The 26,979-nt window shown below is 45.5% G+C and overlaps 1 protein-coding gene across 3 annotated transcripts in view; it reads left to right on the plus strand.

Annotated features, from left to right (window-relative positions):
• Nucleotides 1–8,362: 8,362 nt before the first annotated feature.
• The window catches only part of SAE1 (SUMO1 activating enzyme subunit 1), a 73,740-nt gene continuing 55,123 nt past the window's right edge, over nucleotides 8,363–26,979 (plus strand). For 2 of the 3 annotated variants that reach the window (XM_027037907.2, XM_027037908.2), the window contains exons 1-2: nucleotides 8,363–8,564; nucleotides 20,944–21,055. In XM_027037907.2, the coding sequence (XP_026893708.2) occupies nucleotides 8,467–8,564; nucleotides 20,944–21,055 (210 nt within the window). In that variant the 5' untranslated portion in view covers nucleotides 8,363–8,466. The remainder of the gene's footprint in view (nucleotides 8,565–20,943; nucleotides 21,056–26,979) is intronic. The other variant, XM_027037905.2, reaches the window with a different exon arrangement.

A 26,979-nucleotide genomic window follows, 5' to 3' on the forward strand; every position in this document is an offset into this window, starting at 1 on the left:
GTGCAGGTGGGGCTGAGAACCACCGAGGTGGTTAATGTGGAGCTGCCACCTGGGTGGAGGTAATTATGTAATCCCTAAACCCAGGGGCCTGATCTATTGACTAACTGCTCTCCACCCCCTTTCAGTGACCAAGTCTCAGTTTGGGCAGCTGTTCCGATTAGCTGTGGCTGAAAAAAAACAAAAGTACCCCCTCCCCCCGGGTATATATCCCATGGTCTCGCCAGGGTCTCAGAGAGATATTTGGACACCATGTGCATGGCCACATTATTCACACTAGTCGAAGGCTAAAAAGCAACCCAAATGTCTGCTGAACGGATGGATGGATAATCAAAATGTGGTTTATAGTTTACAATGGAACATATTCATATTCAGCCTTGAGAAAGAAGATGGGAGGGGCGCCTGGCTGGCTCGGAAGGTGGAGCACGCAACTCTTGCTTCTGGGGTTGGAAGTTTGAGCCCCGCATTGGGTGCAGAAATTACTTAAAAAATAAAATCTTGGCAGGCGCCTGGGTGGCTCGGTCGGTTGGGCGTCCGACTTCGGCTCAGGTCATGATCTCGCGGTCCGTGAGTTCGAGCCCCACGTCGGGCTCTGTGCTGACAGCTCAGAGCCTGGAGCCTGTTTCAGATTCTGTGTCTCCCTCTCTCTGGCCCTCCCCCGTTCATACTCTGTCTCTCTCTGTCTCAAAAATAAAAAAATAAAAAAAAAAAATAAAAAAAAATCTTGGCTGGGAATACAAACTGGTGCAGCCACTCTGGAAAACAGTACGGAGGCTCCTCAAAAAACTAAAATTAGAACTACCCTACGACCCAGCAATTGCACTGCTAGGTATGCTGTTTCAAAGGGGCACAGGCACCCCCATGTTCATAGTAGCGCTATCGACAATTACCAAAGTATGGAAAGAGCCCAAGTGTCCACCGATGGATGAACGGATAAAGAAGATGTGGTATATAGATACAATGGAGTATTACTCAGCAATCAAAAAGAATGAAATCTTGCCACTTGCAACTACGTGGATGGAACTGGAGGGTGCTATGCTCAGCGAATAGACAAGAGAAAGACAAGTACATGATTTCACTCCTATGAGGACTTTAAGATGCGAAACAGATGAACATAGGGGAAGGGAAGCAAAAATAATATAAAAACAGGGAGGGAGGCAGAACATAAGAGACTCTTAAATACAGAGAACAAACAGAGCGTTGCTGGAGGGGTTGGGGGAGGAGGGCATGGGCTAAATGGTGAAGGGGCTTACGGAATCTATTCCTGAAATCATTGTTGCACCATGTGTTAACTAATTTGGATGTATATTATAAAAAATAAAAATAAAAATAAATCTTGGCATGCCTGGGTGGCTCAGTCAGTTAAGCGTCTGACTTCGGCTCGAGGCACGATCTCACAGTTCGTGGGTCGGAACCCCAGATCGGACTCTCTGTTGTCAGTGCGGAGCCCTGCTTCGGATTCTCTGTCTCGCTCTCTCTCAGAACCTCCCCTGCTTGTGCTCTCTCTCTCAAAAATAAATAAACATTAAAAATAAATAAATAAAAATAAAATCTTAAAAAAAAAATACGGGGCGCTTGGGTGGCTCAGTCGATCACGCGTGTGACTCTTGGTTTGGGCTCAGGTCATGATCTCACGGTTAGTGAGTTCCAGGCCCACATTGGGCACTGCACGGTCAATGCAGAGCCTGCTTGGGCTTCTGTCTCCCTTCTCTCTCTGCCCCTACCCCACTCGTGCACTCTCTCTCTCTCTCAAAATAAACGTTAAAAAAAGAAGAATTATAAACTCATAGCCAAGCCCTATTTCCACCCACTGACCATCCCCAACTCTGCCAAATTATTTTCAATCAAACGCCAGATTTATTTTATCTAGCTAGCTAATTAGCTAGCTCCACACGTGTACAGTTATTTCTTCGTATGTTGTTATATGTTTAAGAATATGCACTGATACCTGTACTGGGTTAAGTAGTTTTTGCCTACCCCCCAATTCGTGTTCTTCCGGAAACCTCAGAATGTGACCTTATTCGGAAATAGGGTCCCTGAAGATATAATGAACTAAATGAAGATGCGTTCACACCGCACCCTCTCGGTGGGAGTAGCGTCGAGGGGTTGCTGAAGATCAAGCATGGGGAATAGAAGATCGACACGGCTGTAGCCATCTGTGCAAAATGCAATCGGCCTCAGCGCTAATCAAGAGAACGTACTGCATGCCCTTGTTGCGATAATCGTTTCCTTCATTGGCGTCGCTTAACCCAGCGAATATTTGGAGTTAAATATAGACATTTTCAAGTGGCTCAGACCTCTGGAATTAATCTTTCGGTTGAAGGGATTTGTGCATATTTGGCATTTCATATGCAGGAAGTGTGTGAGAGAATCTGGCCGACTGGTTCTCAAAATTTTTCCCTGCATTGACTTAAAGACCTGGAAGGACGAACTGTAAAGTGGTTTAGCTAAAAAGTATATGGGTAAGCGTGTGTGTGTATGACAGAGAGAGAATGTGCCAAAATTTCAAATTAATGAATCTATTAAAAGGATATATGAATATTCATTGGACTATTTTTTCTGTAAGCTTGAAAATCTGCAAAATAAAAATTTGTAGGGTGCCTGGCTAGCTCAGTCTGTAGAGCATGTGACTCTTGACCTCGGGGTTGTGAGTTTGAGCCCCACGTTGGGTGTACTTAAAAAAATTTGTGGGGCACCTGGGTGGCTCAGTCGATCAGGCGTCCGACTTCGGCTCAGGTCATGATCTCACGGTTTGTGAGTTCAAGCCCTGCATCAGGCCCTGTGCCTTCAGTTCAGAGCTTGGAGCCTGCTTCGGATTCTGTGTCTCCCTCTTTCTCTGTCCCTTCCCTACTCTGTCTCTCTGAAAAATAAATAAACATTAAACTTTTTTTGAGATTGTGATAAAATAAAAGTTACCAAATAGTGTCCACTATTCTCATTCTGTTTCTGAACTTCAAGCCATCTAGATCCTTGTCTCATCCTCTGGATTAGGATAAGGGGTAAGGTCATGTTTAGAAAACGGGCTTTCCTAGGGGGCCAAGCGATATTTGGAAGAAACAATACAGATTTGAAGAGACGTGTACTTCCCAAACTCTCTCATTTCTTTTCTTTCTTTTTTTTTTTTAACATCTATTTTTGAGAGACAGAGAGAGACAGAGGGTGAGAAGGAGAGGGGCAGAGAGAGAGGGAGACACAGAATCTGAAGCAGGCTCTAGGCTCTGAGTTGTCAGCACAGAACCTAATGAGGCGCTTGAACCCACAAACCATAAGATCATAACCTGAGCCGGAGTCAGATGCTTAACCGACTGAACCACCCAGACATTCCAGCCTCAAATCATTCTAAGCAAAGTGATGTTCACTCTGGACTTGTTTCTTTAGCGTTCAGGATACTGATGTTTTATATTCTCTATTTGCCTCAAAGTACCACGGTCACATATTGTAATTAACAAATAGATTTTCAGGGCTTAAAAAAAAGGACAAGGGTCACCTGGGTGGCTCACTTGGTTGAGCAACCCACTTCGGTTCAGGTCATGATCTCACCATTTGTGAGTTCAAGCCCCGCATCGGGCTCTGTGCTGACAGCTGGGAGCCTGGAGCCTGCTTCGGATTCTGTGTCTCCCTCCCCAGTTCACGTTGTGTCTTTCTTTCTCAAAAATAAATAAACATTAAAAAAAAAAAGGCAATTCATGATTTGGCTTCTTTTTCTTGCTTAAGATTTTATTTTTGGGGTGCCTGTGTGGCTCAGTCGGTTAAGCAGCTGACTTCGGCTCAGGCCATGATCCCATAGCTGGAAGACTGGTGAGTTCGAGCCCCATGTTGGGCTCTGTGCCGACAGCTCAGAGCCTGGAGCCTGCTTCGGATTCTGTGTCTCCCTCTCTCTCTCTGCCCCTCCCCTGCTCATGCTCTGTCTCTTTCTCTCAAAAATAAATAAGGGGCGCCTGGGTGGCTCAGTCGGTTGAGCGTCCGACTTCAGCTCAGGTCACGATCTCACGGTTCGTGAGTTCGAGCCCCGCATCAGGCTCTGGGCTGATGGCTCAGAGCCTGGAGCCTGCTTCTGATTCTGTGTCTCCCTCTTTCTCTCTGCCCCTCCCCCATTCATGCTCTGTCTCTGTCTCAAAAATAAATAAACATTAAAAAAATTAAAAAATAAATAAATAAACATTAAAAAAAATAAAATAAAAATATTTTATTTTTAAGTTATCTCTGCATCCAGCGTGGGACTCAAACTCACAACCCAGAGATAAAGAGTCACATGTTCTACTGACTGAGCCAGCTGGGTGCCCCCACCATCCGATTTCTTAATTGACGCCTTTATCCCCCTCAGTCACCATGGCTCGGTCACCTGACTTGTCATCATTCTCCGCATCTCCACTCGGTCATTACTTCCTCTGAGAGATCTTCTGTGATGCCACAGGACAACATATCTCCCCCAGGGTTTATGTGTCCCCTCGCACAGGGCTGGGCCCAGAGAACGTCTTCAGGGAATACTGAAAGAATGAGCTCGTCAGAGAGACTAAAATCAGAAAGACGGAGAGTGTTGGCAGGGAAAGGGAAAGAGAGTTAGAGAGAGAGAATGGGGTGAAGGAAAGAGGAAGATAGAGAGAGCGCCTGTTTGACCCCGTGAGAGGGTGCACGCCAGGGGGAGGGAGAGAGAAGGAAACATTATGGAGAAAAAAGAAAGTGTGAAGAGAGTTGGTGGAGGGCAGTGTCCAGGTAATCTAATGCTGTGTAACGAGTGATCACAAAACTTTGTGGTATAATTCGACAGCGGTCCTTGATTTTGCTTACGGATCAGAACTTTGGGCAGGGCTTGGAAGGAATGGCTCATATCTGCTCCCTCCGGGGTGGCTTGACCAGCCGCCAGAGGATATACTTCCAAGATGGCTCACTCACATGGCCAGCGAGTTGGTGCTGGCCGGCGCCTGGCGCTGTCGCCTGCCTGAGGGTCAGGCACTTTGGCTCTTCTCCACAAAGGCTTCTCTCTGGGCTGTTTTGGCCTTTCCCAGCAAGGAGGCTGAGCTTAAAATCAAGCGTCCCAAGGGAGGGAAAGTGGAAGCTTCCATTTCTTGTCTTTCTTTACTTAAAAGCTTTACTGAGATATTCACGTAACACAGAATTCAGTGGGGGCGCCTGGGTGGCTCAGTCGGTGTCCGACTTCGGCTCGGGTCACGATCTCCTGGTTGGTGAGTTCGAGCCCCCCATCCGGCTCTGTGCTGACAGCTCAGGGCCTGGAGCCTGCTTCAGATTCTGTGTCCCCCCTCTCTCTCTGCCCGTCCCTTGCTCATGTGCTCTCTCTCAAAAATAAATAAACGTTAAAAAAATTTAAACTTAAAAAATAATAATAAAAAAAAAATAATAAAGAGGGGGCAGCACCTGGGTGGCTCGGTGGGTTAAGCATCCGACTAGGACTCAGGTTTACTGGTTCAAGCCCCTCATCTGGCTCTGTGCTAACGGCACGGAGCCTGGAGCCTGCTTAGGATTCTGTGTCTCCCTCTGTCTCTCTGCTCCTCCCCCACTCACTCTCTGTCTCTCAAAACGTTTATTTATTTTTAAGAGAGAAAGAGACACACACACACACACAAAGTGTGAGTGGGGAGGGGCAGAGAAAGGGAGACACAGCATCCAAAGCGGGCTTGAGCTGCCAGCACACAGCCGGACACGGGGCTCGAACTCATGACCTGTGAAATCATGACCAGAGCCAAAGTCGGAAGCTCAACCGACTGAGTGACCCAAGCGCCCCTCAGGACATATTTTTCTGACTCCAACACTAAGTCAAAAACACTTTTATAGCTCTCTCTTCTTTTCCTTCACAGCACTTCATGAAGTTTCTATTTGTATATATGGGACTGTTTTCTCTCTCTCCCACTGTCTTGTGACTGTTCCTACATAAAGCAGGGGTATGTGCATTTTTTAAAAAAGTTTATTTACTTATTTTGAGAGAGAGGGAGAGACGGAACCCCAAGCAGGTTCCACACTGTCAGCGCAGAGCCCAACGCGGGGCTCAAACTCCCAAACTGCGAGATCATGACCCGAGCTGAAATCAAGAGTTGGCCGCCCAACCAACTGAGCCCCCCAGGCGCCCCTGGCGTTTGTTTATTTTTATCATTATTGTATCCCCAGGACTTCCGGCCACGGGAGTGGGTCATCTCCTCCTCCCATCATGGAAGGAAGAGGAACTCCCATCAAAAGCCGTCAGATGACTGTAGCGTCAGCTGACCTCTGACTGCGTTCTCACAAAAGACCTTGTGCCAGAACAGCCCGGCCCAGCTGCTCCTGAAGTCCAGCTTCACAAAACTACAAGAGATAATAAATATGTATCGTTAAGTCCCTTATCTTTTCCGTGATTTGTTTCACATCAATAACCGAGGGTAAGCATCGGCCAAACTTTTTGGAGTGATGTTGTGATCTTGGATGAATTCCTACCCCTCCCCGAGTCCCAGAGTTACAATCTGTAAAAGGGGAAAAGGGGATGAAATATCGATCTTTGAGGTTCGCAGAGTATGTACGTGCCTCAGGGGCAAGATCAGAGCACAGAGTAGAAGCTGAATATGCCAACAGCAGTATCATCTCCTGATGAAGCATGTGGGCCACATAGCCCGGGTTTGAATCCTATTCTTCACTCCTTCTAAGATACAAGACTTCATTCAGGCTACTGATAACTTTGCTGGCCCTCAGGCTCATTACGTATGAAATAGTTCTATTAAAGAACCTAACTAATCTCATAAAAATTAGAAAGATAGGGGCGCCTGGGTGGCTCAGTCAGTTGAACGTCCGACTTTGGCTCAGGTCACGATCTCGCGGTCCGTGAGTGAGTTCCAGCCCCGCGTCGGGCTCAGTGCTGACCACTCAGAGCCTGGAGCCTGTTTCAGATTCTGTGTCTCCCTCTCTCTCTGACCCTCCCCCGTTCATGCTCTGTCTCTCTCTGTCTCAAAAGTAAATAAACGTTAAAAAAAATTAAAAAAAAATTAGAAAGATAATTCCCATAGACGAGCCCAGATGACTCAGTGGGTTCAACGTCCAGCTCTCGATTTCGGCCCAGGTCATGAATCTCATGGTTCTTGAGACCGAGCCCTGCATTGGGCTCCCCGCTGATAGCACAGAGCCTGCTTGGGATTCTCTCTCTCTCTCCTCTCTCTGTCCCTCCCCCACTTGCTGGTTTGTGCACTCTCTTTTTTAAAAAAAATTTTTAAGTTTATTATTTTGAGAGAGAGAGAGTGTGTGTGTGCAAGTGGGGGAGGGGCAGAGAGAGACGGGGGGGGGGGGAGAGAGAGAGAGAGAGAGAGAGAGAGAGAGAATCCCAAGCAAGCTCTGCACAGTTAGCGTGGAGCCCAACTCGGGGCTTGAACTCACAAACAGTGAGAATCACGACCTGAGCCGAAGTCAGATGCTTAACTGACTGAGCCACCCAGGCGCCCCCCCCCCCCGTCTTTCTCTCTCTCTCTCTTTCAAACAAACCCAAAAAAGAAGAGAAAGAATTCACTGAAAACCCATTTAAACTCCATGAGAAGACAGCTATTTTTTTTTCAGTGCTCTATCCCAGCACTGAGATCAATGGCTAACACATAACAGATGCTCAATAAGTATTTGTTGAATGAATAATAAAAAGGCACCTTGCTTAAAATACACTTTAGTTAGCACCAGGCCTACAAGGTCCCTCAGGATGCCCCACTTGCTTCATCTATGATTTCACCTCTTACCACTGCCCATCCTCTCACTCTGCTCCAGCCACCTTGCCCTCTCCAAAGTTCCTCAGCTATGCTAGCACATTCCAGGTTCAGGGCCTTTGCACCTGCTGTCTGCCCTGACCAGAAATGCTCCATCGCCGTTTGTTTTCTTCAGTCCCTCCAGATCTCGGTTCAATATCCCCTTTCTGCGAGAAGCTTCTCCCTGGCCACTCCTGGAACCCTGTGGTCCCATCCGGGCTTATTTTTCTCCACAGCATTTCTCACGGTCTGATTTCTATTTGTCTTTGGGCTCTCCTCGAAAGAACGTTAGCCGCCTGAGGGCAGGGCTCTATTTTATTCGCTGCTCTATTGCCCAACGCCTCCACTACCGGGATTTCAGCAGGTGCTAGATAAATATCTGCTGATTTAAAAAGCCCCATAAGTAAAAAATAAATAAATAAAAACTAAAAAGCCCCATTAGGTGAGCACTTGGATATTTACCGTCGGGGTGGGGGGGGGGGGAAGAAAGGGGGGCGGGGAATCGCGCCATCCTTGGGCCAGGATTGGCTGGAGCCCCGGTCACGTGGCCGACAGTCCTGCCGGCCCGCCTTTCAGGCGGGCGAGCTTCGCGTGGTCCCAGGCTCTAGGGGCGGGCCGGGCCGTGGAGGAGGTTCTGCGCAGGCGCGTTCCCTGGCGCAGGCGCAGACGCGGCCCGGGCGCGCGGCCGGCGGCGGTTGGCGGCGCGTGGGGCCGGCGGGCGGTTGCCGTGGGCAGGACCCGAGTGCAGGCGGCTGGAGCCGGCGCCATGGTGGAGAAGGAAGAGGCCGGCGGCGGCATCAGCGAGGAGGAGGCGGCGCAGTATGACCGGCAGATCCGTCTGTGGGGATTGGAGGCCCAGAAACGGTCAGGGCCGGCGCGGCTCGCGGGGCTGAGGGGCTGTTGGGGGCGTCTGGCCTGAGGCGTTCGCCGCCCTCGCGGAGCCGGAGGGTCGGATTTGAAGCGCGGAGGCGGGAATTACGTGCCCGGGGTTGGTAGCCTTCCTGAGAGGACTGGAGGGGTCGGTTAGCGGTGTTTCTGGAAGCTGAGGGAAGCGGGGACCTCCCAGGGTGGTGGGAGGGTCGCTCCGAGGGAGGGCCTCTGGAAGGGGCGGCGGGGGAGTCCTGGTTGAGGATTCAAACTCAGGGACTCAGGCGCCCAAAGGGAATGATGCGGGGGGGGGGGTGCTTAGGGAGGAGGAGGGGCCGGCCGTGCAGGGGGAGGATGAAGGGGGGGCGTCGTTCATTCATTCGTGGATTGTGGGAATCTCTTGGACGCTGGGGGGAACTGGCGAACCGAACGCGCGCGAATTTACGTTCTTGTGGCTTCGAAAGGGTGGGCCGCTATGAAAGGAGGAGGGTATTTGAGGAGTTTTGGAGCAACATATTTCAAGTGGGAATCTTGAGGAGCTCGGGGAGGCCAGGGGTTGGAGGTGCACGAAGAGGTTGCTCATGCCTAGGTATGAGGGTGTGTCTCGAGAGGACTGGGCGCTAAGGTTGGGCATACCTTGGGTATGGGGTAGTTATCGGGGGGAATGAGGTCTTCGAAAGGGTTGATTGGTTTTATCAAATATTAAGTACCTGCCACGATGGCTTTTTCTTGGCGCTTAGCGAATATTAGCGAGCTGCATCCTTTGCCCACATGGAGCGTGCGTTTCTGGTGGGGGAAGCAATTAACATAAATAACATATTAGGCAGTGCAAGTGCTGAGAGAGAAGTAAAGCAGGGTAAGAGGATCTTTAAAGGATGCTGAGGTGGGAGAGCTATTTTGATAGGGAGGCCAGGGAAGGCCTCTGGAGAGGCCTTCATTGAGCCACAGACCCGTATGAAGGAAAAGAACCATATGGAAGAAGCTCGCTAGGAGAGAGAAAACAGTGTAAAATTCTGGAGGCCAGAGCGTGCTTGGCAAATGAGAGAGAGAAGCAAAGAAGCAAGGTGGTTGGAAGCAAATAAGGTGTAGCTTAAAAAAAAAATTTTTTTTTTAATGTTTATTTCTGAGACACAGAGAGCGCACGAGCGAGCATGAGTGGGGGAGAGGCAGAGAGAGAGGAAGACACAGAATCCGAAGCAGGCTCCAGGCTCTGAGCTGTCAGCACAGAGCCCCCCGAGGGGCTCGAACTCACAAACTGTGAGGTCATGACCTGAGCCGAAGTTGGTGGCTCAACCGACTGAGCCACCCAGGTGCCCCGAGGTGTAGCTTTTTTATTCCGAGAAACCCATGGGAAAGTTTTGAGCATAGGAGTCACTGGAGCAGATTTGCATTTTATTTTACTTATTTTAGTTTTTGATTAAAAAATTTTTTTAACGTTTATTTATTTTTGAAGTGGGGGGGAGGGGCAGAGAGAGGAAGACACAGAATCCGAAGCAGGCTCCAGGCCCTGAGCTTGTCAGCACAGAGCCCAACACGGGGCTTCAACTCACAAGCTTCGGGATCGTGACCTGAGCAGAAGTCGGATGCTTAACTGATTGAGCCCCCCAAGTGCCCCCCCCCATGTACATTTTTCAACTGAGTCTCATAGCAGCTCTCTGCAGTAGGAAGAGCAGTGATTTCCCCCTGTACAGACAAGAAAGAGGCTGCACAAAGCAAATTGACTTGCCTCTAAGGAAATTCCAGGTGGGATAGAATTCTGAAGACCTGGAAATGTGAAATGGAAGGTGGCCTAGGAAATGGCCGACTACATTCTGGCAACCGTTTTGTTGCTGATTCTGCGTGATGTTTGGACCAAGTTTATCAGAAAACTGAAAAGGAGAGTAATAACCAAAAGGGCCCTCCAGGGAATTCATAGGGTCTAGCAGTTAAAAATTGGGCTGTATCTTTCATACAGTGTTTAAAATTTTTTGAAATGAGTTGCCAACATTTGAAAATCCAGAGAATTGGCTGAATTTGAGACAAAAATTGGGGTGCTTGGCTGGCTCAGTCAGTGGAGCATATGGTTCTTGATGTTGGGATTGTGAGTTCAAGCCCCACAGTTGGTGTAGAGATTACTTAAAAATAAAACCTTTAAAAAAGCAAGAAATTGACTTCATTTAAAAATACTTAATGACTTAGAATCCCTAAGGCCAAGGAAATATTCAAACAAAAATTAAAAACAAATTTATTGCCTTTGGAAGTGATTATTAACAATGCACCCTCTAATGTGGCGAAATAAGAACTTCAATGTGTCATCTGTGAAGTTTTCCTGCTGAATATCTTTTAGCCTAATCATGCTTTCAGAGAACAGAGGAACAGATTAAAGAACATTGAGGTAATGATAAGATGTCCAGGATGTGGGGCATTTTATAAGACAACTGTACTGGTTCTGTTCCAGAAGTCAGTGTCATGGAAAAAAACAAAGGAAGGGAGTGTTCTAGGCTTAAAAACCATAAAGAGGTGAAGCCAGAGGCAAAATGTGAACCTTGACTGGATCTTGGTTCAAAAAGAAAACTCCTATAAAAACATCTTTTAGATAGTAGTGGAGATTTGAATATTCAGTCCTATTAGGTGATATATGCATATTTTTAAATTTTTTTTTAAAGTTTACTTATTTTGGGAGAGAGAGGGAGAGCACGTGCGTATGCAGGGGAAGAACAGAGTGAGAGGCAATCCCAAGCAGGCCCCACACAGGGCTCGATCTCACGAACCTTGAGCTCATGACCTGAGCCGAAATAAAGAGTTGGACGCTTAACTGACTGAGCCACCCAGATGCTCCTCTATGTTTTTAAGGTTTATTTATTTTGAGAGACAGAGAGAGAGACAGAGAACTCATGGAGGAGGGACAGAGAGAGGGAAAGACGAAATCCCAAGCAGGCTGCGCCGCAGTGTCAGCGCAGAGCCCAAAGTCAGGCTCGAACTCACAAACCATGAGATCATGACCTGAGCCCACATCGAGTCAGACGCTTAACAGACTGAGCCACCTAGGTGCCCCCCCCATTAGATATTTGAGAATTATTTTCTAGGTGTGGTAATAATAACATGGTTATGAAGGAGAGTGTCCCATTTTTGGAGGTGCATGCTAAAGTTGTGACATGCTGTGGTGAAAGTGTATGGGTAAAAGGCAAAATGCTAACTATTCTTTTTACTTTTCTGTGTTTCAAATTTTTATAATGAAAAGGTGGAAAAGAAATGTGTTTCTCTCTGTTCCTCCCCCTGCCCCATTCCCCAATCTGGAAATTTCTATAATTTTTTAAAGCTTATTTATTTTGAGAGAGTGCACAAGTGGGAGAGGGGTAGAGAGAGAGAATCCCAAGCAGATTCTGCACTGTCAGTGCAGAACCCAATGTGGGGCTCAAACCCACGAACCATGAGATCTTGACCTGAGCCGAAATGAAGAGTCGGATGCTTAACTGACTGAGCCACCCAAGCACCCCTCTTCTGCAATCTGGTAATTTCTGAATTCTGTCATCTCCTGAAGAATAGAAAGATCAGATATTCCACATTGGTTGAAGCCAAGCAGAGGCCACCTCTGACATGGCACGTGGTTCTCTAGCCTTGTCTCCATCAGTTCAACTTCCCTCATTGATCTGATTTGCCTGGCCCTACAGGTGCGACTTTCTATTTTTTGCTGTGGGACATAGCCCACTTTATGGATGCGGCTCAAGGAATGAGAGCTGGCTCCCAAGGTTATGCACCAAGTAAACAGGAGTTGAATCTAAGTGACTCCCTTTCCCCTCCCTCAGCTCATTTTCCACAATCGGGGCTCATTCTTTCAGTCAAATAATCATAAAGGAAGATGTTGAGGCTGGCAGCTGCGTGTGTTTTCAGAATGCATGCTTCAGCAGTTTTTGCACTGCTTTTCACAACCAAGGCATGTCTGATTTTTCTTCCACTCAATAGTAGTTGATCCTGTATCTAAGAGTGAGGAAGGACGGAGGGTGACTCAAAAGAGCAAAGTAGATGATAAGCTCTATGAGGGCAAGCGTTTTATAAATGCTTGACAATTAAAATAGGGGTTTGACTGGTCTTATTCAATTTGTAGTGCTTGCAGATTTGTAGACATTCACATGTATTTGTCGAATGATGAAATGATTGTACGTTGCAAAGATCTAGGAATTCAAGAAACCTGGGTTCAATCCAGTTCTGCTAACCAGCTCTCTTGACCTTGGGTCAGTCACAAAGTTTGTTGGCCTTAAGTTCCACATCTGCTTTTGCAGGAGTGAGTGTGACTAAATTTTTAAGGACTCAACTCTGAAATTTTGACTTTACAAAAAAGGTACTACAAAAACTTTCCTGTTTTCAAAGCCTCATTATCCAACACTGCCGCTCTTCAAAAGAACTTCAGTTGGTTCCGTAGGCACACATTTGCCATAATAGTGACTGAGTACGTACTGTGTCTTAGGGGCCAATCCTGATTGTTTCACTTAAGGACCAATTTATTGTAGTGTCGATAGTGATTAATAGTTCAGTTTGAATCTCAGCTGCAAAAATTCTTAGTTATTTAACCTTGGATACATTTCTTTTTTAACGTTTATTTATTTTTTTGAGACAGAGAGAGACAGAGCATGAACGGGGGAGGGTCAGAGAGAGGGAGACACAGAATCTGAAACAGGCTCCAGGCTCTGAGCTGTCAGCACAGAGCCCGACACGGGGCTCGAACTCATGGACCGCGAGATCATGACCTGAGCCGAAGTCGGCCGCCCAACCGACTGAGCCACCCAGGCGCCCCAACCTTGGATACATTTGTTAACTTCTCTGCTTCAGTTTGCTCATTTGTCAAGTGGAGATAATAGAATTTACATTATAAGATAATTGAGAATTAAAGGAGATAATGCAAGGGATGCCTGGCTGGCTCAGTCAGAAGAGTGTGTGACTCTTGATCTCAGGGTTGTGGGTTTGAGCCTCACGTTAGGTGTAGAGTTTACTTAGATGGATAAATAAAAACTTAAAAAATAAAAATAATAGATAATGCATAAATAGTGCTTATGCACAGAAAGCATTGAGTAAATTATAGTTACAGTTATTTGACAAGTATAAATCACTAGCCACAGGAGAAGGGAAGCTACATAGGAAATAGGTTGAGATAAATAAGGCCAATGTAAAGTAAAAGTCAGTGGGGTGAGTGGAGACTCCAGAAGGATGAGGAAGATTGTAAGGGGAGTAGATTTGCCTGAGCAGATCGTGGTGGGGAGCAGCCTTAAGTTCTGTTTTGGATTTTGACAAGACATTGAAGTAAATGTAATGAATGGGCAGTTGGATGGAACAAGATGGTAGATTTGAATGAAAAGTACTTTGCTGTTAAGTGAAGGTGAGATTATCTCTGAAGGAGAAGGTGGTCCAATCTGCCAAATGCTGTTGGCTTTACCATTTATCTGGTTGCACAGACCAGAAACTTAAGAGTTCTTTATTCATCTCTGTCCCTTGGGCCCATGTCCAGTCCCTTGTCAAGTCCTGTGTACTCTGCTTCAAACGATCTCAGCCACCTTTCTTTATTTCTTATTCCAAGCTACCCTCATTATCTCTGATTGGTCACCTCAGTAGTCTTCTCAACTGCTCTCCTGTGTTTCACTTGTGATTCTTTATAATCCAGTCTCCCCACAGCAGCCAGATTGATTAAAAAAAAAAAAAAAAATCAGATCACACAGTTCTCTGCATAAAGCCTTCCAGTGATTTCCTCTTATATTCAGAATAAAATCCAAAGCTTTTAAAATTCATTACCTTCCATGCCGTGCCCTGTCTGATCTTGCCTATATCTCTCTGGCTCACTTCATTTGAGCTCTTGAATCTTTCTGTTCCTCAAATATGCTAAACCTCTCTCTGGCCTGAGGTCTTTGTGCTTACCCTACTTAAAATAGTCTTATACCAGATTTTTTCATGACTCACTGTCGTCACACAATTAGACTCAATAAAATAAATGTGAATTTGGTAGTCTTGGGAATTTTTAACCATGAGTGGAATTCACTTGGCTTGACTTAACTTGTAGTGTGTATTGTGAATTCAGAGATTGTGATATAAAGGCTCTGTTCATTCCTTCCCAGAAATTTAAGAGGTATTCCTGTGGCAGAAGTCAAAGAGGAGAGAGCAAAGTTGGCAAATATTTATTTAGAACCTACTTGTGTGCAAGGCAACGTGGAAGAGACATTGAAAGAGGAAAACTCATAGATTGTGGTCAGAACTGTATTCTCATCCCAGTTCTGGCCACTTACTACCTGGGAGAACTTGGACACCTTTTCTGAGCCTCTGTTTTCTTTATACTCTAAGCAGACATGAATCCTTTCCCGTGGAAACGTAATAGTGTACTCTGGGGTCTGTGGAGCCCCTTGGACTTCTAGAGAGACATCTTATGCAATACTTAGGATGTGTATGCTTTTTTTCCAAAAGAAAAATGGCAAAGAACCACAATTAAGGTTTCAGTGAGGTGCTATGTATAATTCTATGCCTCGAACCTAGTGAGCCCTCTGTAGAGGGTAACTTCTACCATTGTTGTTATCAGTGGACTATATGCATAATATATCAATGCAATTTTACATTATTTGTGGTATTGAGAGGCAATATGACTTAACAATATTTTTTTAATGTTTATTTCTGAGAGAGAGACAGCATGAGTGGGGGAGGGACAGAGAGAGGGAGACACAGAATCTGAAGCAGGTTCCAGGCTCTGAGCTGTCAGTATAGAGCCTGACACAGGGCTTGAACTCATGGACCGTGAGATCATGACCTGAGTTGAAGTCGGACACTTAACTGACTGAACCACCCAGGTGCCTCGAGAGGCAATATAACTTGAAGACCACAGACTTTGGAGGAATATTGCTTAAGTTGATACCTGCTTTGCCATTTGGCAGTTGTGTGATTTTTGGCAAGTTTGTTTATTTGTTGTTGTGATGCATTTTATTTATTTATTAAGTTCTTATTTATTTTGAGAGAGAGAGATAGAGTGAGTGGGGGAATGGCAGAGAGAGAGAATCCCAAGCAGGCTTTGTGCTGTCAGCACAGAGCCCGGATGTGGGGCTTGAACCCACAAACCGTGAGATCATGACCTGAGCCAAAATCAAGAGTCAGACATTTTGCTGACTGGGCCACCCAGCACCGAGGCACCCCAATATTTGGTAAGTTCTGTAACTCTCTTTTCAGTGTATTAGTTTCCTGTTGCTGCTATAACAATTACCACACATTTAGTGGCTTAAAACAACACAAATTTATTCTCTTACGATTCTAGAGATCAGAAGTCTGAAATCAGTTCCACTGGGCTAAAATCAAGGTGTTGACAGGGCCATGTTCCATGTGGAGGCTCTAGAGGAGAATCTGTCTGGCTTTTCTAGCATCTAGAAGTTACCTGCATTTGGCTCGTTGGGGGTGCATTATTTTGCCTACTACAAACTACAGTTTTCTTCTCTGCAAAATGAGAGTAATAGTGCCTTTTCTTGCAGAGTTGAATACATAAATTGCTTAGAATGGTGCTGGGCATACAGTAAGTATTTAATAAGTGTTACCTATTTATTTTTTTTGATGGCTACCTAGTTTTCCATAGTATATACATATCAGGGCAGTGTGGCCTCAGAGCCCCGGATCTTAATTGCTCTCTCTTACTGTTGCCCTTACCAAGTAGCTGATTATTAGCCAATTCCCAGCTATGTAATCTGGGGTAAGCTAGTTGACCTCTTTGTGCCTGTTTTCTCAGCTGCAAAATAGAGATAAGAAGTTACCAGCTCATAAGATTGCCCTGAGGATTAAATAACATAATACGTGTGAAGAGTGCTTAGCACGTAGTGAGGTTTTTTTTTTTTTTTAAGATTTTATTTATTTATTTATTTATTTATTTATTTATTTATTTATTTATTTAATTTGAGAGAGAAAGAGAAAGAATCCCAAACAGGCTCCTCGCTGTCAGCACAGAGCCCGATGCAGGGCTCAATTCCAAGAACGGTGAGGTCTTGATCTGAGCTGAAATCAAAGTGTCAGATGCTTAACCAGCTGAGCCACCCAGGCTCCCCTAAGACTTTATTTTTAAGTACTCTCTACACCCAACACGGGGCTCCAACTTAACCCCAAGATCAAGTGTCGTATGCTCTACTGATTGAGTCAGACAAGGGCCCCAGCACATAGTGAGGTTTCAGTAAATGTTAACTGTTACTATTTTATTATGTAGTAGATTTATGTAATTCTGCGGATGGACAGCCGGGTTTCTTTTAATGTATTCTATTAATTCAGCAGCTGTTTGAGTAACAGTAAACTAAGTGCCAAGCATAGTCATAGGTGTTAGGGATAGGGTGGTTTCTGGAGCTTACATTCAAATGGAGAAGTGGACAGTGAACATATGAACAAATTCCAGATAGAAGAGGGTGTGGACATAATTTTGGATTAAGTGGCCAGTGTGGGCTTCTAAGGTGGTGACAGTTGAGTTGACCTAAAGAATTGCTCGTGCAAAAAATGGGGGAAGAAGCAGAGAACAACTAATGCCAAAGTCCAAAGGCTGGAGCCTGGCTGTGGGCAAATTAGCAGTGGGGAGAATAGGACGATCCGAGATGGGAGCGGTAGGCAGGGTTTTGGGTTAAGGAACTTGCATAGGGAACCAATGAAAGATTTGAGCAGGAGAGCAGCATAATCTGGTTTAAAAGATCTCTCTTCCTGAGCAGGGACAGCAGATTGTAGGGGGCAAGAATGGAAGCAGGGAAACCAGGTGTAAAGCTGTTGTAGTTTCGTAGGTGAGAAGCGATGGTGTCTGTGGAGGTGAAAGGAAGTGGACGGATGCTGCTGTGAATGGCTTTGTATGTGATCTTTGTGCACGCCAGAGTATTTCTGTAGGATTAATTCCTAGAAGTACTCATACATCAGATATGAATACTAATAGCTGCCATTCATTAAGTGGTGACTATGTGCCAGGTACTATTTTAAGTATTTTTCGTGTAATTGAGCCATAAGTAAGCTGTCGGCTCAGGGTCTTTAGCATGGTTAAGGATTAAAAATACAAATGTGATCTTCAGTGTTGATGGCAGTTGAAAAAAAAAAAAAAACCTCCCAAGCAGTCAGAGTCTAGAGCTCTGTAGGATGTAGGGATCTTGGAGAGGCCACGTGGCTAAATGTGATTTATGTCAGAGACATTTATATGTTGCAGTGCTCTAAGAGCTCAGAGGAGGGAGCGCGTACTTCAGTCAGCCATAGAGAGGGGGACTTTTTGAGGAAATGGCATTTGAATTGGGGTTTGAAGTCTGGGGACAAGCTTGACTTGGCCTAGAGAGGAAGAGAGAGCATTTCAGGTGTGTGGAATGCTGGGATGTAAAGTCGACAGGTGGGGGGGGTAATAAATGGAAGGCAGATCTGGGTGGCGGTAATCTGGTGGTGGTAGGGGAGAAGGCTGGGCAGGTGGAAGGGAGCCAGTACTGAAGGAATTTAAATGCAGCTTTAGAATTTTTTTGTGAGATTTTTCTTGTTTTTTTTTTTGAAAATCAGAGTCACACCTACCACTAAGCCCTTTTGGTAATTAGGAGTGGGATAGAGGAGTTCGGTAAGTTGAAGTAACATATCGAGCATCTGTTACATGCCTGGTATTACGCTAGATGCTTTTGCACACACATTTTACCAGGTTGTCAAGGGGATTCATTGACAAGATGTCAGATCTGGTATCCCCATTTTACAGATGAAAAACCTGAAGTTCAGACAGCTTGTGCAGCTTGTCCATGTCACCCAGCTGGGAAGTGGCAGAACCAGAATTCAAACCTGTCTCCAGACCTAGAGGGCATTTAGTGATTAGCAGTGCCCTTTGAGGAAGGAACGCCAGAGAGAACAGAGCCTGAGAAGAATTCAGGGGGGTCTAGGGATTAGGAGGCTGTTGGTATTGTTTGAAGATAGGCTTCCCAGAAGAGAGCTGGACCAATCTGGGCCATTCTTGGACTGAAAGGGAACTTGGCATTCTGGAATTCCGGGGTGGGTGCGGGAGGGGCAGTGTCAGGGAAGACTTGTAGACCGACAGTGACTCCAGAGCCCTGGAAGGTACAGCCAAATGCAAGAGTGTTCAGCCTTTCTGATATCAAAGGTTCTTTTTGGAAACATTGCCTGTCAGTATATGCTGATTCTGGAGGGATTGGAGCTCCTCTGGAAAGCCACATGGCCTTTCTTCCTCCACCCACTGGTATAAATCTTTGGTAAGCAATGTACGCTTTGCTAGCATGTTATTTACCTTGCTTGTATCTTGTAGGCCCTCTTTCCAATTCCCTCCTATTCTAACGAAGTGACATTGTCACTTGAAAGTCTCGTGTCCGCTAGCCTGTGGTTGATGGTGGAAGGTCCCCATAGAATAAAAGCGATAACCGAGAAGCTGAAACCCAGACATATGCCTTTGAAGGAAATTCTGTCCCTATTCTCTCCCTCCCCACATTTTACCCTTTGATTGTATTAGTGAAGGAAATTCAGTATCTCTAGTATCAAGAATCAGTGCAGGACCCTCTTATCAGCCACCATCCTCATTAAAGGCCTCTAATTACATGCAAGTGCTCCTAATTTTTAGGACTACTTTTGAAAGAGTTTCTTTTCTGCATGTTCTCCCTAATACTAGTACAAGTTGAAAATGGGCTCATTTCATAAATTAAGAGCAAACTCTTCAGCCAGCCAAACTTGAATTTATGGGAGATCGTTCTTAGTTCTAACTATCCCTTTTCAGTGTGAATAGTCATACATTTGCTGCAAAAATATTAATGGGTTTGATTACAGAGTGTGGCCCAAGACCCTGATGGGGTTGTTTCATAGTACGTGATGTAAACCAATTCTGAAAAATTCTGATTGTGAAACACTTCTGGGTCAAGGGGTTTCTTTCAGCTAAGATTTCGTGGAGCTATACTGCCTTCCACTGACCTCAGATTTAAGTCCAGACTTTTTCTTTTTTCTTTTTTTTTTAATATTTATTTAGTTTTGGGAGAGCGCAGGTGGGGGAGGGGCAGAAAGAAGGGGACAGAGGATCTGAAGTGGGCTCTGGCTCTGCGCTGACAGGCTGACAGCAGCGAGTCCGACATGGGACTTGAACTCGGGAACCATGAGCTCGTGACCTGACTCAAAGTTGGACGCTCTACCAACTGAGCCACCCGGGCGCCCCTAACTGTGGACTTCTTGAGACAGCCCAACCTCTGACTACCTTCATTTAGCCTCATCTTTTGTCACTTTACAGACTAGGATGATCCGAACACTTTCCAAATACACCCTGTTTCATGCTGCTATGGTTTTGCTTGTGTGTGACAGCCTAGATAGTAACTTTTCTCACCTCCTCTCCTGCTATCATACCAGTCCGGGCCATCGTCCCCACTCTCAACTGTGACACCCTTCCCCCAAGGGTCCCCCATCCCATGGCTTTCTATGGTGCTCAGAGTAAGATCCAGCCCTTACAATACCTGTAAGAGCCTTCATGACGTGGCCCTGGTTCCGTCTGTGACCCGTCTCCTACTGTTCTTCCCTTTCCTCACTGTTATTTAGCCGCTCTGTCCTTCCTGTCCCTGAAACATGCTGTGCACCCATCTGCTTTCAGGGCTTTTGCACTTGTTGTTTTCTTTCCTGGAATGCTCTTCTCCCAAATATCTGTATATTTGTCCATTTCATTTTGATTTTTGCTCAGCACCTTTTCAGAAAGGCCTTCAGTCTGCATGCAATAGCATCCTCCATCATTCTTGATCCATATCCTGCTTGCTTTTCATCACTTTTTTACGCCTAACGTGGGGCTTGAATTCACGACCCTGAGATGGAGTCACATGCTCTACCGACTGAGCCAGCCAGGCGCCCCTGATTTTCATCACTTTTTGGTATATCATATATTTGTCTACCTCTATCATAAAATGTAAGCTCAAGGAGGACAGGGATTATGTCTATTTTGTTTACTGATATATTTCTATACCTGAGAAGAGTGCCTGGCATAGTAGGTGCTTAGTAAATGTTTATTTTTATTTTTATTTTTTTTAATTTTATTTTTTTAAATGTTTATTTATTTTTGAGACAGAGCGAGACAGAGCATGAACGGGGGAGGGGCAGAGAGAGAGGGAGACACAGAATCTGAAGCAGGCTCCAAGCCGTCAGCACAGAGCCCGACGCGGGGCTCGAACTCACAGACCGTGAGATCATGACCTGAGCCGAAGTCGGACGCTTAACCGACAGAGCCACCCAGGTGCCCCAGTAAATGTTTATTGAATGAATTCTTTGTAGGATGGATTAGAGCCTCTTGCCTAGATTTGAGGCCTTGGTGCTTCCGTGCATTTAATGAAAACCAAAGTTACTTCGCTGTTGCTTTGGCTTGTTCTTAACGACTCGGTGAAGCTTCCACTGTTCTGTGGCATCCGGTTAACAGTTGTCTGTCTTATAGGCTGCGGGCCTCGCGGGTGCTTCTTGTCGGCATGAAAGGACTCGGGGCTGAAATTGCCAAGAATCTCATTCTGGCGGGAGTGAAAGGACTGACCATGTTGGATCCTGAACAGGTGAGATGTTTGGCCACCTCAACACTCTTTCTTCACAGTCTGCCCTCTTTAGTATAAATATAAACACTTGGAGATACTCTGAATTCCTACATGCCCCCGCCAAGCTGTGCAAGGAGGGCTGGCATTAGTGGAGCTGTGGCCTTTGGCCCAATGGCACTGGCACATCCTAGGTGGTCGAGCACTCTCCTTGAGTTTGCCAGTCTGTAAAGTGTAGTTAATCTCTCGCTTGGAGGGTTACTGTGGGGAGGAGAGGGGGTGGTTTTCTTCCTTGTACCTGTACACCACCTGCATGACTAATTAAAAGTGCAGAATTGCCTTGGGGCTTTGTCACAGGTTAGCCTTTACCCTGAGTGATTCGGCTTTAGAAGGTTTGAGATGATGCTCAGGAGGAATCTGTACGTTTGAAAGCTGTCTCAGGAGAGCTTCTTTGAAAAATGTTGGATCAGAGAGGATCTATGCAGACTGCTTAGCATAGTGCTTGCATGTAGTAAGCATCTGATAATTAATTACATCATAGACCATTTAATTGTTGCTATAATAGTCGTTCCCAGCTCCTGTGTAGCTTTTTCTGACCAGTTTCTCCAAGGTGAAAATAACTTCTTTCTCTACATTCTCATGCTATAACATTTTAATTTTCAAAAAAACATTTTAATTTTCTTTTATACAAAAACTTAAATATATACAGAAGTAGAATAGCATTTGACACCCCATCTACCTGGCTTCTACAGAGATCAGTTTTTATTTATCTTTTTTTATCGGTATTTTCTCGCCTGTATTTTTTGGACAGTATTTTTATTTTATTAAAAAAAATGTTTTTTAATGTTTATTTTATCTTTGAGACAGAGAAAGACAGAGCATGAGCAGGGGTGGGACAGAGAGACAGACAGACAGAGAATCCGAAGCAGGCTCCAGGCTCTGAGTTGTCAGCACAGAGCCTGAAGCGGGGCTCCAGTTCGTCAACCACGAGATTATGACCTGAGCTAAAGTCGGACACTCAATGAACTGAGCCACCCAGGTGCCCCCCCAATTTTTTTTAATGTTTATTCATTTTTGAGAGAGAGAGAATGAGCAGGGGAGGGGCAGAGAGAGAGGGAGACACAGAATCCAAAGCAGGCTCCAGGTTCTGAGCTGCCAGCATAGAGCCTGATGTGGGGCTCAAACTTGTCAACCACGAGATCATGACCTGAGCCAAAGTCGGGTGCTTAACCGACTGAGCCACCCAGGTGCAACCCCCTTTTAAAAAATAAAACTTTAGGGGCGCCACACCTCGGTGGCTCAGTCGGATAAGCGTCTGACTTCAGCTCAGGTCGTGATCTCATAGTTTGTGAGTCCTGGCCCACGTTGGCCTCTCTGCTGTCAGGGCAGAGCCCGCTTCACATCCTCTGTTCCTCTCTCTTGCTGCCTTTCCCCTGCTTGCGCTTTCACTGTCTCAAAAAAAAAAAAAAAAAAAAAAATTAAAACAAACCCCAAAACCTCTGAAGATTATGTCATCACATGATACTATTAGTGTCTTTCCTTATAGGCAATGAATAAGGGTCCTGTTTCATACATGGTAACTACCACACACAGAGTGTGGTATAGGCTCTGTGGAAGAAGGTAAATGTTAATGAAAATTTTAAAACATTTATTTATTTTGAGAGAGAGAGAGAGGGACGGCGAGAGAGCGCGCATGTGCATGAGGGTGGGGCAGAGAGAGAGGGAGAGAGAATCCCAAGCCACTCTGTGCTTGATCTCATGATCCGTGAGATCATGACCTGAGCCGAAATCAAGACTCGGCTGCTTAACCTACAGAGCAACCCAGGTGCCCCCCAAATGAAATTTTTTAAAGCTCATCTTGTTTGGGTTTTAGGAGAAAAATCATACCTGGATTTTTTTTTTTTTTAATTCTTCTGCAGTGAAGACACGTGGGTTGGCTCACTTAATATCACAGTCACAAATTGATTTTTGACTTGAATTCAAAACCTTCTAAGGAAAGAAATTCCTGCAGGCAAGCCGCCAGATTATTAAGTCTGAGCGCTTGCCTTTTTGACATTTCCCCAACCACAGTGCCCCCTAGAGGCATCTGGAGGGAGAATTTGTTTGCAGGGAAGGATGGTTTCTAAACATGGAGGCAGGCCCTTGGTGTGGGAAAATGAAACCGGATCGTGACTTCCTCATATGGTTGGGAGCGCCGGAGAATGGGGAACCATGATCTAATACTGAGCGGTGTGTGATGCAGTTCTGTCACTGCCTCAGTCCAGTGATGGGTGCCACCAGTGTTACAGTGACCAGGCCGACTCTCCTCCCTTCCCTCTCTGCTTTGAGGACTTACAGTACTTTTCACCTATCTGGCACTGCAAAGCCTAACTCTTCTGACTGGTTTTCAAGGCCCAACACAGTGGTTTTCAATCCCGTCTGTGCTTTGAATATTCGGGGGGGGTTTGAAAGTTCTCCAAGTGAGTCTAGAAGTCAGGGAGAGTTGAGAACTACTGGCTTTGTATAACCTGGGCCCAGTCAACTTAGCCTGACTCCTACCTCACATGTTTAGTGGTTCATGGACACTCTTTGGTTGTTCTGCCTTTTGCAGTTTGCTTGTACTTTTTTTCCCTGACTGGGAACATCTCAGGGAGACCGTGCTACCTAGTGTAAAAGCTCTGGAATTATGTAGATTTGGGCTCAAATCCTACCTCTTCAAGCTGGGTTAAGTCTCTTAACCTCTCAGAGACTCTGTTTGCTCATCTATTAAAAATTTTTTTTTCTTATTTATGTATTTATTGTAGTAATCTCTGTACCCAGTGTGGGGCTTGAATTCACAACCTTAGGATTAAGAGTCACATGTTCTACCAACTCAGCCAGGCAGGCACCCCTCAGTGTGCTCATCAAGGACGTTAATTCCTGCCCTACAGAGGTTTTCATTTTGTTTACATCAGCAAACATCCTCAGCAAACATCCAAGGGTACCTGCTGGCTGCCCTGAAGCATTCTAGATGCTTGTGATACAAAGATGCACAAGATTTGGTTCCCATTCTCAGGGTTTATTCCATAAACCGGAGCAGCCTACCTGATTCAGGTTTTGGTAGGGGGACACGAACGGCTTCCTGGAGCTGTGATCTTAGTTGAGGCTTAAAGAACAACTGGAGGTTTCTCAAGTTGAGGGGCTGTATTTTAGGCAGGAGACATTATTAGCAGTGGCACAGAACAGCATGGTAGAAATAGAATATAGCAAGCAGTGCTGTTTGGTGTTTTTAGAGTGTGAGGCCCAAAGTGGTGGGGGTGGATGCAGGCTGTAGGTAAGGTCCAAATCACGAAGGGCCTGTTAGTAAGCCTTGCTGGACGCTCATACTCAATCCTCTAGGTGGTGAGGATTTCATTTAAGAGTTTCAAATGTGAGACAGGTGACCTAGCCAACTTCCGGCTCTTCGTAGATCACTAGCTACTGTGTATGATTGGCACAAGATCTGGGGGCAGAAGACCACTTAGATAGAAGGCTGCATTAGTAGTTTTATTTTTTTTGTTGTTTTATTTTTTTTCTTCTATTATTTTGCATTCGTAGTTTAGGTGAGAGATGAGAAGAGTCTGAGTAACAGCACTGTGATAGAAACGGCAAGAAGCACTTGAGGTGAAAATACCAGAGGATAGAATCAGTAGGATTGTATATGGGAATGTAGGGAAGGCAAGGAATGACTGCAGCAGTGAAGCTTCCTCAAGGTGCTGGACGCTGTTCTAAAAGTAGCACTTGTAGTATCTTATTTAGTCCTCACAGCAACTCTGAGAGTCAGGGATTATCATCCCTGTTTTACAGAAAAGGAATTGAATTGCTGGCCCACCCAAGGTCACAGTAGTTGCTGTGACCAGGACGCAGACAGTCTGACTCTTTGTAGAGCCCATGCTCTTAGCCATCTCAGCAGGTGGCTGCTCTCAGGCAAATATCAGGGATGTAAAGACTGGGTTCCTGATTCAGGTGACTGCATGGGTGGTTGGTAGGCTCATCAACAGACAAAAGAAAAAAAAATAGTCAAATATGAAGGGCCTGCGGACTTACCCAGGAGGAAATATCTGGTGGGCAGTTTAATAAAAGTCTCAGATGGATCAGGAAGCAATCTGTACCTGTAAGAACGAAAGAAGCAATGAGCATGGAGCATGCCAAATGGAAAGATGAGTGACTCTGAGATGGAATCCTGGGGCCGCCACACCCAAGAGGGCCCATGTGGAGGGAGACTGGGTGTCCGGTGGGGCAGGAGCAGAGCAGCACTGATAGAGTGATTAGTTAGGGTACTGTTTTTCTTAACCGCCTCATTTTGCACGTGATTCCCATGTACTCGCTCGCTCAAGGGCACACAGTTAAAGTGGTTGAGCCAAAGATTTGAATCCAACTTGAATTGTTTCAGAGCCTTGCTCTTAACTTCTATGATGTACAGCTTCTCAGTGTGAAATGAGATCCCTGAAGAAGCAGGACAGGAAAGGTCAAGGAGACTGTTAAAGGGCTGGCCTTGAAAGGGAGGAGGACCAGCTCATTTCCTTGGAGAAAAGTTAGCAAGTGCGAGTATGTGCTCTGAGTTGGCCAGAGGAGAGGAGATTGTTTGTATTGAATCCAGTCTTGGTGAAGGTAGCAAGGTCATACTGGAGATTAATGGTTAAATTAGATGTTTGATGTGGAAAGAATGGCTCTGTGAACAGTGGGAATCTGTAACCCTACTGGCAGCTGTCAGGTGATTGTATTATCTGGATTTAAGGTTCTTCTCTGCTGACATCCAGCCTTGTGGGTGAAATCCTCCCTTTGCTCCAGCCCCCCTCATCTTTCTTTTCTGAATTTTAATTGAATTTAAGAGTTCATTTCAAGCATTCTTAATTATGTTTGATTTTTGCCCTGGTTTGATTTTCTTTAGCATATTTTTTTTTTTAATTTTTTTTCAATGTTTATTTATTTTTGGGACAGAGAGAGACAGAGCATGAACGGGGGAGGGGCAGAGAGAGAGGGAGACACAGAATCGGAAACAGGCTCCAGGCTCTGAGCCATCAGCCCAGAGCCTGACACGGGGCTCGAACTCACGGACCGCGAGATCGTGACCTGGCTGAAGTCGGACGCTTAACCGACTGCGCCACCCAGGCGCCCCTCTTTAGCATATTTGTGTATGTATGTATGTATGTATGTATGTACGTACGTATGTACGTATGTGTGTAACTCTACACGCAAACGTGGGGCTTGAACTCAGGACCCTGACATCAAGAGCTGTGTGCTCTTCAGACTGGGCCAGCCAGGTACTGCCCCTCACTGGTCTGATTTTTTTTTTTTTTTTTAATTTTTTAAAAAGGTTTATTTGTTTATTTTGAGAGAGAGCAAGAATGAGCAGGGGAGGGGCAGAGAGGGATGGAGAGAGAGACAGAGACAGAGAGAGAGAATCCCAAGCAGGCTCTGCGCTGTCATTGTGGAGCCCCAGGGCTCCATCTCACAACTGTGAGATCATAACCTGAGCTGAAATCAAGAGTGGGATGTTTAACCTACTAAGCCACCCAAGTGCCCCTCACTGGTCCGATTTTAAACCAATCGTAGTCAGGGACTACATCCTTTAAACTACTGTTGTTTGTCTAGGAGTATCCTTAAAGTTTGGCACAGAGTAAATATTTGGGGTAAATTCTTTGCACTGATAGTTGTGTCACTTTATTAGCAGTTACAGATTTAATCGTGGAAGAAGAAAGAGTGGACATTTCTGTTCAGAGTGAATTTTCTTTACAAACACCAGGGGGTGCTCTTTAACTATCAATGCGAAGTGAAAAAAAAATTAAAATGTCTCTACTTGAAAGCCTTCAAAGGATTGAGTGTATGGAGGATACATTAGGCAAATTCCCACTGGAACAGTAATACAATTAAATTGTAGGTATTTTAGTTATGCTTTGAAATGGAAGGGTTCGTTGTCTTTGAAAAAATTTTTTTCCCCGAAATTCAAG

Source organism: Acinonyx jubatus, chromosome E2 (genome assembly GCF_027475565.1).
Source record: "Acinonyx jubatus isolate Ajub_Pintada_27869175 chromosome E2, VMU_Ajub_asm_v1.0, whole genome shotgun sequence".
Lineage (NCBI taxonomy): Eukaryota > Metazoa > Chordata > Mammalia > Carnivora > Felidae > Acinonyx > Acinonyx jubatus.